The 12,077-nt window shown below is 40.4% G+C and overlaps 3 protein-coding genes across 5 annotated transcripts in view; all 3 read left to right on the top strand.

The window, feature by feature from the left end:
- The first annotated feature begins 2,152 nt into the window (after positions 1 to 2,152).
- Positions 2,153 to 3,094, top strand: LOC108027133 (tetratricopeptide repeat protein 12). Its single transcript, XM_017098351.3, has 4 exons — positions 2,153 to 2,324; positions 2,379 to 2,651; positions 2,702 to 2,824; positions 2,887 to 3,094. The coding sequence occupies exons 1-4, from the start codon at positions 2,221 to 2,223 to the stop codon at positions 3,092 to 3,094; spliced, it is 708 nt and encodes a 235-aa protein (XP_016953840.1). The 5' UTR covers positions 2,153 to 2,220.
- Positions 3,095 to 6,419: 3,325 nt separating this feature from the next.
- Positions 6,420 to 7,305, top strand: LOC108027018 (protein zerknuellt 2). Its single transcript, XM_017098214.3, has 2 exons — positions 6,420 to 6,503; positions 6,574 to 7,305. The coding sequence occupies exons 1-2, from the start codon at positions 6,444 to 6,446 to the stop codon at positions 7,303 to 7,305; spliced, it is 792 nt and encodes a 263-aa protein (XP_016953703.3). The 5' UTR covers positions 6,420 to 6,443.
- A 1,423-nt stretch (positions 7,306 to 8,728) lies between these two features.
- Positions 8,729 to 12,077, top strand: part of LOC108027380 (homeotic protein proboscipedia) — a 34,079-nt gene continuing 30,730 nt past the window's right edge. For 2 of the 3 annotated variants that reach the window (XM_017098812.3, XM_017098811.3), the window contains exons 1-2: positions 8,730 to 9,630; positions 10,828 to 11,466. In XM_017098812.3, the coding sequence (XP_016954301.1) occupies positions 10,908 to 11,466 (559 nt within the window). In that variant the 5' untranslated portion in view covers positions 8,730 to 9,630; positions 10,828 to 10,907. Of the gene's footprint in view, positions 9,631 to 10,827; positions 11,467 to 12,077 lie in introns of all 3 variants that reach the window. The other variant, XM_044090984.2, reaches the window with a different exon arrangement.

The following is a 12,077-nucleotide window of genomic DNA, read 5'->3' as shown; positions in this document are numbered from 1 at the left end:
AAATTTAAAACTAATGATTAACTATATATAAGCCTATTATTGGCTTATCTCATATCATTACATATTTGGAATCCACATATTTTATTTAAAAGTTATTATGTGCGTATACATAAATATGTTTTTAAAAACAATATATATATTAATTATAAATACGTTCACAGGGATAGGAATTCGCTTATGAATACAGGGCATTCAAACTCTTCAAAGTGGCTTATTAACTCGATGATTTGGAGACACAATTAACATTTTCTCGCGATAATTTAAATAGCGTCGATTAGAGGGTGTGACAGATTGGTTTCTAAACAATCAGACGGTTTCGATAGCAATCGCCCCCAAATCCATTTGATTTTCAGGTTGATTTCACAATCCCCTCTCCATAAAAGTGTTCCCATTTCATGGACGATTCGGGCACTTCCTCAACCCTCTCCAACAGCTGATACGCATACGCAGCATATGCAGCATGTGACCTCCCATCTGCAGGGTTGGTCCGTATTTATGGCCCGTTGGCCGGTATATTTTTCATCGGTCTAAAACCCATAATTAAATTACGTGGAATTCATTTATAACAATTACGTCGAAATGGCAATCTATGCTGATGATGCCGCCAGGCGGCGAGTGGTGGCCGCAAGGAGCGTTACCAACTTTGCTAACCAACAACGAAATTCGTGCGGAATAAAAAATGCGGTGCGTCATGTGAGCAATTTGGTGTCGTTGTCGTTTGTCCATTTGCTGGCTTGCCGGTTAGCTGGCAGCAGCGAAATGGTGCTACAACCAGTTCAGGCTCCTTTTGCCGCACTGCAATTATTTATCCCCGTGCACTGTGTTTCCGCCCCTTTTCTCTTCCTTCCCTGCTAACGTGGCCAAGAAGCCCGGCGCTTAAGCATGTCCATGTCCGGTGGCCTGGCCGGGTGTGTGTGCCAGTGTGTGTGAGCCGGATCCTAAATGCCTGGCCCACACGACACAGACACATATCCGCCACCCAGCTCTCACTCGCCAGGACCCTTTCCTCCACCCCGCCCCAAAGTGCACCACTGCAGGTAATGTGCCAGCGACATGCACTTCCAGGAGATCCCAAGGAGCGAGTGAGAGGGCTGGAATACAGTCGAAAAATTAATCATATGTCTGTTACGAATAAATGTAAATTCATAAAAATTCCGAAGGCGGAGAACATATTTTCAGGAAGAATAAATATTTTAGTCACTGTAATAATGCTCTTCTCATTTATTTATTTAATGATTAATATTTTTGTTGAAAATGCTCATAACTAGATTATAAATATAAAAAGTCGAAGAGGTCAATATTATATGAATAATAAGTGAATAACATACAAGTGCATTCTTATTTGGAATACTTGTATAACTTTTTTGTTGTGGATAGCATTAAGATATTATTAGTTTGGCTAGCCTAAGAAGTTATAGTTGTATTTTATATTTTATATAAAAATGTAAAGGCATATGGTATTTGATTTGGAAAACGTCTAATATACGATTATTTTATCTAGTTTTAAGTATTAAATAAATATTTTTCTTTTGAGTCATTCATCATTAAAAATTTTGCTGAGTGCCGAGCTTTCGTACGGCGAAGAGAAGTTCGAGGGGCTAGGTTCCGTTGCGTTGAGATTGCGGCTCTACTATTATTAGATGCCATTATGTTTTATAGTCTATAATTGATCCTTTGAGCCAAGCTGAGCTGAACATGCATTTGTGCATTTCTTTATCTTACAAATTGTATGAGATTAAATGAAAAGTAATGTGAGCGTGAGTATGAATATGACTATCAGCCAGAGTGCTAGTATCAGGGTATGCATGCAGGTGTGTGATTCTCTACACCCATAATCATGTAAACGATTCAAGACAAATGACTGGCAAAATCATAAAAATCCAATGGATTCAGTTGAAAGCTAAATACATTTTTGATCAAATACTTTAAAATCACAGCAGTTATTAATAATAAATTAACAATTGATAAAAAATATATTATTAAATTTATAAGTCTTAAAACCATTTTGCCTCCGATCCTATCGATAGTTGCTCCAATGACTATGAACACTTTTGGTTTTGACAATATTGCTTGGCAACCAGTTGGTTATGGGCAGTAAATAGTGCAACCCCAAGTTGCCACGCGATTTGTTTGCCCAGCTGGTAAACAACACTCCACAAGGGTCAAATCAAAAACAAATATTTATTTGAGTCAGGCGGTCATTATTTAATATTTGGGAACATGTATTCCTTGCAGCACCCGCAAATCGATGAGCGCTTTTTGGATTCGGAATCAACAGTTGAAGAAGTGGTCAAGTTGCTTGAAAGCCTTCAAGTGCCGAAGGAGTAAGTACCATAATAACAAGGCCTTATGAAATAAATCATGCTCATGGATTACAGAGATGAAGACGACCTGCAAGAAAAAGATAAGAAGGATACGAAACCATCTCTTATAACAGAGGAAAACTTTATAATCACCGCCCGGACAAATGATCCCCCTGTTATTTCTGCAACTGAAGATACTGCTTCCCGAGAAAAATCAAAGACCAGAACTTTCAGCCGTCTGGATCGAAGTAAGGATCGATTTCCGTTTATGCGTCAGGTCGAAATGGATCTCGATCAACGATCGAAAGCCCGATTAGAAAGAGAGAGAGTGGCCCAAAACTTCCGAAAGTAAGTAATTTTAAGTTATTAAGCCTTAATTTACTTTACTTTCCATTCAGGTTGGGCAACGCTGAGTATCGAAGGGGCAACTATGACGCCGCAATGAAGATGTACACCGAAGCCATTGAAAATATCCGAGACAGTCATATCCTCTACATAAATCGAGCCCTCTGCTTCATCAAGTGAGAAAAATAAATACGAATTGTAGAAATTCCTTCTGATAGATCCTCTTCCTTCCTTGCAGGGCGGGCAAATTCAAACGAGGCATAGTCGACTGCGATTTCGTTCTGAACAAGTTGGACGAGAAGAATCTGAGGGCCTGGATGTATCGCGCCATGGCCTACAAAGGCCTCAACGACGAGTTCAATTTTGAGAACTGTGTTAAGTATGCGCGCAAATTCAATTCGAAGCAGATGGAGTTCATTGATGATTTCCTGGAAAAGCTTAAATAAAATTTGGGGATTGGTGATGAACAATTCTGGGTTTCTAAAAATGTTAAAAACCTGTTTTCTTGAAAAGAAAAAAGTCTAAATATGTCTGTATTCAACAGCAATTCATCTAGCCCCTATACACTGTGTAATTTTCTTCTGACAAAATTATTACCCAACCTGATTACCCAGCTTACTTAGAGCTTTAAGCAAGAGCACCCTCGTCTGCGTTTTAAAACGCAACCCTTTCCCTATTCCCGCAAAGACTTCAAGTGGTGTTTACATATGACAGCAGGAGTATCGTGTTTGGTGGCTCAACTCTTTCGATTCCGTTCCGATGCCATTCAATCGAAGTCAGGCACACAGGCACATCCTCTGGCTCCCCGTCCGCCGCTGCAACCACCCTGGATGAAGGCAAACAATTCGATGGCGGTAATCAATCTTCCTTCACTCTCTGCCAGCTGACAGCTCCGTGGTGTAGAGTCAAATTGCGATCTTTGTTTGTGCCGGGTCCGGGTTTCGGGCCAGGACAGCAGTCCGGAGACCGTGCTGCGAGGAGCTGACACTCGGCATTGGCATGTCTGAACACTCAACCAAATACTTTTTAGGGGAATTCCTCATAAATTATATATATTTTTTTAAGCTAATTTACATTCTTGTTCTGGAAAGTTATACAAAATAAATAATAAAATCACTAACTCTTATTCAGTTATTCCGAAATAATTCAAAAATAAGAAACAGTTTTTTGAGACACAAGTTAAACAAGAGTATATTTCTTAGCTTATAATCAATATAAGAAATGCCCTTTCATATCCAAATTGATTATTGGGGATGTGGACGATTAATAAATTTTTTGGACTATCTACGAGTGGGCGATAAAATATGTTTATAAGCAATGATGCCGAAAAACCGAGAAGAAGTCTTTTTTAAATGGGATAAACCAACTTTATCAAAAGTTATAGCACACAAATAACTCGAAATAATTCCACCATTTTAAAATAGATTAAGATAAGAAATGAGGATCTTTTGGGAATCTTTTTCTCAGTGCAGATCCGGAAGCAGGGGGATATCATGGGGTGGAGCATGAACCGGGGGTTGACTGTTCCATTTATGCGTGTCAAAGGTTGCGTGGCACAGGCGGAGGGCGACAGATTGAAGCCGAGGCGGGCGACACAAATGTTGTACTTGTCACGGTTGTTGCGGTAGTTGCATCTTGTTCTTGGGTGGGTGTGGGTGGCTCGGGGGGCAGAGGGCGCCATAAGGGAATTCCAAATGAATCGCCCCACTGAGTAGGCACAAAATTCTTATCCACTCATTAATCCCTTCCATTTACCGCAATTATCTGACAGTTATGCCCCGTTTTATTACATCTGAACAATAGGAAAAGTCTAAATATATATAAACATAGCGCATCAATCAATTGTTTTCCGCAATTCACGGAATGTTTTTACAACTCTTTATCGGCATTTTATGTCAACCAATAGAGTGAAAATATTTCAATTAGAAACACATTAAGCGAGAGCTGATCAGGATAAGATCTATTCCGGTCATGGCAACGCATCCGAAAATAAGTATATTTATAGGATGTAATAACCATTGAAGGCCAGCCTTTATATTCATTTCACATCTTCAACTTTATTCATTTGCTACCCAATTTGTTTCTAAAATATATCCACATACTCCAGTGACAGCAAAACTTTATCGATAATGAAATTCTACAAGTTTCTATTATTGGCATAATCAAATAACTAAGAAAAAGACACGACTCTGTGACAGCTGACGATGAAATATTGTTCACAAAACATGGCAAATCTAATATGATCCCAGTGTCCTCATCTCCTTTCCATGTGACACAACACGCTGGCCGAGACGGAAAAGCTGGAGAAAATTTCAATATGCTGGAAATCACTTTATGATGTGATGACACCAATTTATCTGAGCTCACTAAGGAGAAAGAGGAGCCTGTCGTCGTGACCACAAAATTGTTCGACCAAATGGCTTGTATGTTGGCTTCATATCTAAAGCATGCAAAGAAAGCTTTAAAATAAATGAAAAGAGGTTCTTAATTTTAGTTTTTATGATATAAATGTTTAGTAAAAATAATAACAATTAACATTTTTGATTACGCAGTAGGTACTAATTTTGTCGTAAATTATAAAAATTTCCTTATAACGTTCCGATCGTTTTTATGTCAGGTTTGTAAAGCAATCATCCTGTACATGTAAAATCGAAGTCGTAATATTTAAATTTAATTTAAAATTATTATACTGCACCAACGAGTTGCTGTCAAACACCTTACAATAAATCTACATTAGTTTTAAGATATTTAAGTAAGTTGTTAAACTCTTCTATCTTCAGCAACTGTTACAAGTAGTTTTAAATGTAATATTTTCTAAAAGTACTTTAATTTATGCTATTACTTAAACACTAGTGCTACGACCAAGTTTTTTGGATTATCAGGACCGCGATCTCGTTTAAGAGATTTGGTTTTAGTCGAGCCTGTGCTTCTCTCCTAGAGAAACCTGATTTAGTTTACATAAGCCTGGATCGTAAATCTGTGCTATATAGCACGTAGCCCGGAGGATGTAGAGGATTTTATGGCGGGTGATTGGATTAGTTTGAAGTGACACTCTTTTTACGACCGAGGATCAGGGTCGGATTGGATCGCTCTTCCTTCGCTGGGCAGGTAACTCAACCCGTAGATATTCATAACTAGTGTGGAAAACCCCGGGGAAAACCAACATCTTTCCCGTTCATGGCCGATAGCTACCTGGTCGGGGGATTGGGGTCTTCGTTGCCTTAGGCTAAAGCTGGGCAGAGCTGTACTACCTACTCAAATCAAGATCTATTTCATTAGGTTATTAACTAACTTCTGAAATATATAATTGTATTATAAGAGTAATAATAAATAAATAAATGAAATTTTAATAATAATATTATTTTTTACAATACCAATTGTAAGTGTTGTAATTTGTTTGTTTTACAATAAATAATTTGGTTGTCTAGGCTCCTGTTGTAGTTTTTCCGTTCCTTGCAATACAATCCTCTAGAGCATTCGATATTTTAGGTCACCTTAATGCGAGACGGAGCCAGGGCTCACGCCGCCGTGGGACGCGGCCCAGAAAAGTGTCGCATGCTCTGGAGCCTGGACGTTGCCTGGATTCGGAGCCAGGCTCGAAAAGTCGCGACATCTACCAACCAGACCAGCCGTCTGTAACCGAGAAGTGTCGAAGGCGGGACAGGTAGGAACCAATCCGATCCGGTGCCTGAGGTGTCTGAGGTATATAAGCAAATGAGCCTGCTTCACAAGCATCTAGTTAAAAAACTCAACTCAACGCGAACAGTGGCAAACGACAAACGCTCTCCAGGAAAAATGTTCAACATTGACGCCGAAAGTTACTTTGTGGACAATTGCTCAATCAGTGACTTTGAGGTGGGTTACACTGTAATGTTGTATTTAGCCTTAGACTAACCAACTTCCTGAATTTTCTTGTTATTTTCAGATGCATCCCTGCCTTGACCTAAACCTAGACGCAGTTCCCTTAGCTGGAACAAGGACCTCCGAGAAATCAAAGAGAGCCCGCACTGCATTCACCAGTCATCAGCTCATTGAACTTGAAAGGGAGTTCCATTTAAATAAATACTTGGCCCGGACGAGGCGAATCGAGATTTCTCAACGTTTGGGACTTACTGAAAGGCAGGTTAAGATCTGGTTCCAAAATCGTCGGATGAAGCTCAAGAAGTTGGCCAATAAGAAAGCTATCAATGAGCCTCTGACCTCTTCTAATTCCACTACTTTCCAATCAAGTGAAGATCTTCTGGAGAACGAACAGATTGTAGAGCGCCTCCTCCAATATGCAAGCACAAATATGGAAACCCATCACCTGCCGCAGAATGCTCCCTTTATCAAAGAAGAGGGACTTATCACACCACCCTACCAAGCCTACGACTACCTCAATGACTTCTGTCCCGCTCCAATGGATCTTCCCCAGATGGCTTTTAATGAGTTAGATTCCAATTTGGCGAGTTGTTGGTCGGATCTTGAGGCCACTATTCCTTCAACAGGATATGTTATAGAGCCAAACTCAGGTAGCTACACTTGCACCCCGAATCAACCAATGGTACCGAACTTCTGCTGGGACTCTAATAGTTCTGCTTCTGGTTCCCCATCATCGGAAGATATCCTGGATGTTGGCTATGACTTTATTCAAAATTTATTGGACTTTTGCGCGTAAAAGGAATCTCTCATGATGAGAGTGAATACCAATGTAGATGTTACTGAATTGTATTATAATGTTAGTTTAAGAGCATGTTTTTGATTGCTATTTAATAATTAGTTACCTATTTTTGTGGAAATAAAAAATATTTTATAAAAATTACATTTTTTTTACAAACTTGTACGCCAATCTAACAAGAATTGGTGGCGGTGCATGTATTGAAATATCGATCAATTTGGATGACATTCAATCGCGGACATAAGTAATTTGACAAAACAAAAGTTTAATATACTCATAACTTACTTCATGAAAACTTTGGTATTAATCGAAAGGTTGGAATGATACAAAAACCCATTCAGTAATTATTGCAAAGGACATTTATGTGTAAAATCTATTTTCTAGCTTTTCTCCTCGTCTTGAAAACTTAAAATTATTGATGCAAAAAGTTTCTTAAAACAAAAAGAACAGTAACTGCAAAAAGAATTTTTCAAAAATAATTTTGCCTATATTTTTATGGAAAAGAGTAAAATATGATTAAAAAAAAAACCTAAAAAATATACAAAAAATTTGTTTTGAAAAGTTCTTTAGTTTTAACAAAATACTCATTCTCCAACTTATGCCATTTTGTGTGGCATTTTAAATATTTTGTTGTCCATCTTTATGTTTTTCAGAAATGGCCCGGTTTTATATAAACGGTTACAGCTGTTAGTATCATACGAATTTAATTTACCCATAGATGCCTTTCCAAATGTTTCAGATTTCTAGCCCTCTTTATCAGCCCTGCCTCCCGAATCTCCCCTGTGCAGTGGCAAATGTGGCAATACTTTTACACCTGTAGTGACACCCGTGTGCATCAAGATCCACACATAATTACGGACTCTTGCCGCCGACTGCCCGGAGTGGATTGGAAGCGGAGAATGGGGCAAAAAGAGAGCGAAAAGCGGCGAAGGCAAAAAGCAATGCCACAAGATTGACAGCGTGATGGCTGGCCGAGAGAAGAAGAGGCGCCCAAAACAAAAAGAGCGATGAGCAAAGCGGAATGTCAAAAATACCCGAAAGCCAAAAAAGCCGGAGAGCGAGAAGAAACCCGCTTCTGTGGCTTTTTCAGCCCATTTTTTCCGCTGCTGCGGAATGCGTTGGCAACAAAAACCAAATAAATTCCGTCACAAGCAACACGTTCGCGTTGGAAGTGGAAAAAGCGAGTGAGGCAAGAAAACGCTGCGGAAATGACGGGCCAAGACACAGGGTACGCGGGCCACACACACATGCAGCTGGCGAGAGACGCCGGCCAATCGCAGGGCCGGAGACTTGTGCGCGAACTCCACCCCCGGCACAGCGGGTAGTGGGAACCAGTTTCCAGAGGGCACCGCGCATGTGCCGCGCGGCAAAAGCGTGATGGATGCGGTGGCTGTCGCTTAGGCCACTCCTTGCGGGTGCTCCCAAAATCCCAGGTCAGTGCGTTCGGTGCTATTGGATGGAATGGTTGTTGGCTGCTCTCTAGCTCGGGAACCGCACGAAGCTCCCCAGAAGCGCTCTGCCTCGCCCTCGCGCTGAAACCGTTCTGTGGCCAAGACTTAAAAATATTAATAAACTAATTAAACTCCTCGAAAAATTAAAAAACTGAAAAATAATATTGTTCGAATATGAAACAGCCAGTTTGACCACAACTCAGTGCATTCGAAAAGAACCACTTGGGAACCCCTGGAAAACCGGTTCTGCGCACCTCTCGGCTGCCAGAGAGGGACAGCCAGTGCCCACTTGTGTGTGAGTGCGAGGGGAGAGCCATCGCAGACGAACTGCAGCACTGAGCGTGTTCGTGTGGCTGTGTGGCCATTGCAGCGATCGCCGCGACTCTACAAACTCTCCACAGTCCGCACATCACGCATACGCACCGCGGCACAGCGCGTACTTGCACTATAGCCGTTATCGCCGTAGTTCGTCGGTTGTGTTGGCCTTTCGCGTCGCCATGGCTGCCAAAAGGTGTGTGTCGACCTGAAAAGCGAGAAACCAGCCCCACACAGCACTTGACGGTTGAGCAAACACAACGGTGGCCATACTTGTACTACGATCTGGGCTCCCTCGTGTCGTCGCGGTTGTCGCCTCTTCTCGCGGCCCACAGATAAGCCCTGACACACTAAGTTCTACGCAAAACCCGCATCGCGAAAGTTGTGCCGGTTAAAGAAGCTACAAACAAAAACAAAGGGATTCTGCGGACAAGTGCAGACAACAGTGAAAACCGTGACCCAAGTGATACTGGTGAAATTTAGAAAAAGAACGCATTGTTATCTATTAACTCGAAGACAAATATGGAATACAGTGATCAATAGACGATCAATTATCATGGTACGACTTGGTTTTTGCTTTAATTTATTTTTGTTTTGTCTGAAAAAAGAAGTGCTTCCTATTTGACTTATTGATGCAAAAACACAAACAGTTTCAATACATTCTTTTGAAATACAGAGCATGGTTAGGTATACACAAATTGTCAACTGTTACACTCGGTCAACGTTTTAAACTTGCGTTTTAGCTATATGATAACTAAGCGTATAAAATTTTTTGTGATTTACGGGGCTAACTCTCGATTATATTTAAATTTGGAAATACAAAATTACGGCACAGAAGTTATGACAATAACAATATGACAAAAACTCAAACCTTTTTTGATGGAAAAATACAAATTGTAATGGGAGTGGCTCTAGTTTAAATCAATGTCTACCACTTGAAAAGTTTTTAAGTATTCTGTATCCTAGCTTCACCTTTTAGGAGTGAAAATATGAAATACTTTTTAACAAAGGCTTTCAATAGCTTAAATTTGAAATTTTTAAAAGTTTTTTTTCTAAGCAATAACAAAGTTATCCTTATAAAATATTGGAATTATATAATTAATAATTTAATCTATTGAACGACTAAATATTAATTTGCAAATCAGCTTAGTCCAAGATGTGATGAAAAATTTAACATAAGCAAAACTTAAAGCCTTTTATCTACAAGATCAAGATCGGTGTTATCCAATTCCATTTTATAAAAAGTAATTATAATTTTAAAATCAATACCTTTTTTTCTCGGAAGACTCATTTGAACCACTTTGACAAATGTATAAACTTTATAATAGGTGAATGTTTTATGAATTTCAATTTTTAAAAATGGACGAATTCTCTTCCAGAAAAACATTTTATTTAAATTTTTAAAGTTGTAAATGTGATAAACTGATAAATAAGCACAAAAATTTTATTTTATAGAAAGATTGAAAATGTACAATTATAGAACACAAATTTATTTCTGCACTTACATATATAGTTATTATTTTAATTATTTGAAATATATTGTCGGCACGATAAGAGGAATCGACTTCCATTATTTGGAATTTTGTGATTTCAGTTGATTGATTTTCTATGCCTTCTTTGAAATAATACCATTGACTCTTTAAACATTTTGTAAGGTTTTTTAAACAATGGCAAACGTTTATTTTCAATTTAATTCAATATACTTCCGTACTACAAACAATGTATTAAAACACCAAAAATGTGTTTGCTGTTGCAGGTACCCAAGCTGAGGTATATCTAAGGCACTCCGGAATTGCAAGAGAGAATAACTTAACCTAGAAAAGATAAACCCTAGCCATGCAAGAGGTCTGCAGCACCCTAGACACCACCCCGATGGGAACGCAAATAAAATCTGAATCGCCGCTGAACCCGCTGCAGGTGCAAACTGGCCAGACGTCCCTGCCAGTGGGTGGCTGCGATGGTGCGGGCGTGGTGGGTGGTGCTGGAGTGGGAGTGGGTGTCGGACAGCCTGGTATCGGCCAGCAGGGGGCGCCACCGGTGCCGGCGGTACTGATGGTCAACAAGATGGCCCCGAACTGTGATAAGCGGACCGCGGACACGGCCTATTGGATGGCAGCCTCCGAGGGCGGATTCATCAACTCGCAGCCGTCGATGGCCGAGTTCCTCAACCACCTGAGTCCGGAGAGTCCCAAAATCGGAACACCTGTTGGGGCGGGCGCCATCGGGGGAGTGGGCGTCAACGTTAATGTCAATGTCGGGGTCGGGGTCGGAGTCGGAGTCGGATATCCGGTCGGCGTTGTCCCTCAAACGCCGGATGGAATGGACTCGGTGCCGGAGTATCCCTGGATGAAGGAGAAGAAGACATCCCGCAAGAGCAGCAGCAATAACAACCAGGGTGAGTCCAGAAACCAATTACACTGGAAAAATCAAGATTCCATTTCGAAAACAGAAACGAAAAATCTATTCATGTTTATGAGTAAATGGCCTCTACCAATATTTAAGATCAGAGATTAGCAAAGAACGCTCTAGTTATAGTAGTTTATTTATTTAAGATTCATTCAGCTCTTTAAAATTGGTTTATAGTCAGACAGCAACCAGAAGTCATTTTTTCTTCATGAAATTTAATTCAATTTGGTGTTTCCCAGAGGTTACGGATGTTATCCAACTGAGGTTTGTTCGCTGAAACGCTCCTGCACCACTTTTTCTCGCCGTGCAGACAGTGAAATACGAAACTGTCATTAATCAAGAAATCAATGCAATTTACCTTGCATCAAATGAGGCGCAGCATGGCGGCGCCTTCGTCACTTCCCGTCCAGAAAGCCAGGGCCCAGAACTCTAGGTCCGCAATCCCAATCCCGATCCCGATGCCTTTGCCTCGGCCACTCGATCACGCACCGAGAGGGTTCGGCTCCTTTGATGGACAGCTCGCTCTGTGCCGGCAAAGATCTGTTATTTGCGATCATTTGTAACAATTTTCGAGAGCAAAGCGGAGCTCGCTGGAAATGT

This window comes from Drosophila biarmipes, chromosome 3R, assembly GCF_025231255.1.
Source record: "Drosophila biarmipes strain raj3 chromosome 3R, RU_DBia_V1.1, whole genome shotgun sequence".
Taxonomy (NCBI): Eukaryota; Metazoa; Arthropoda; class Insecta; order Diptera; family Drosophilidae; genus Drosophila; species Drosophila biarmipes.
Note: the sequence above shows the minus strand (reverse complement) of the source record. Positions and strands in the feature narration are given on the sequence as shown.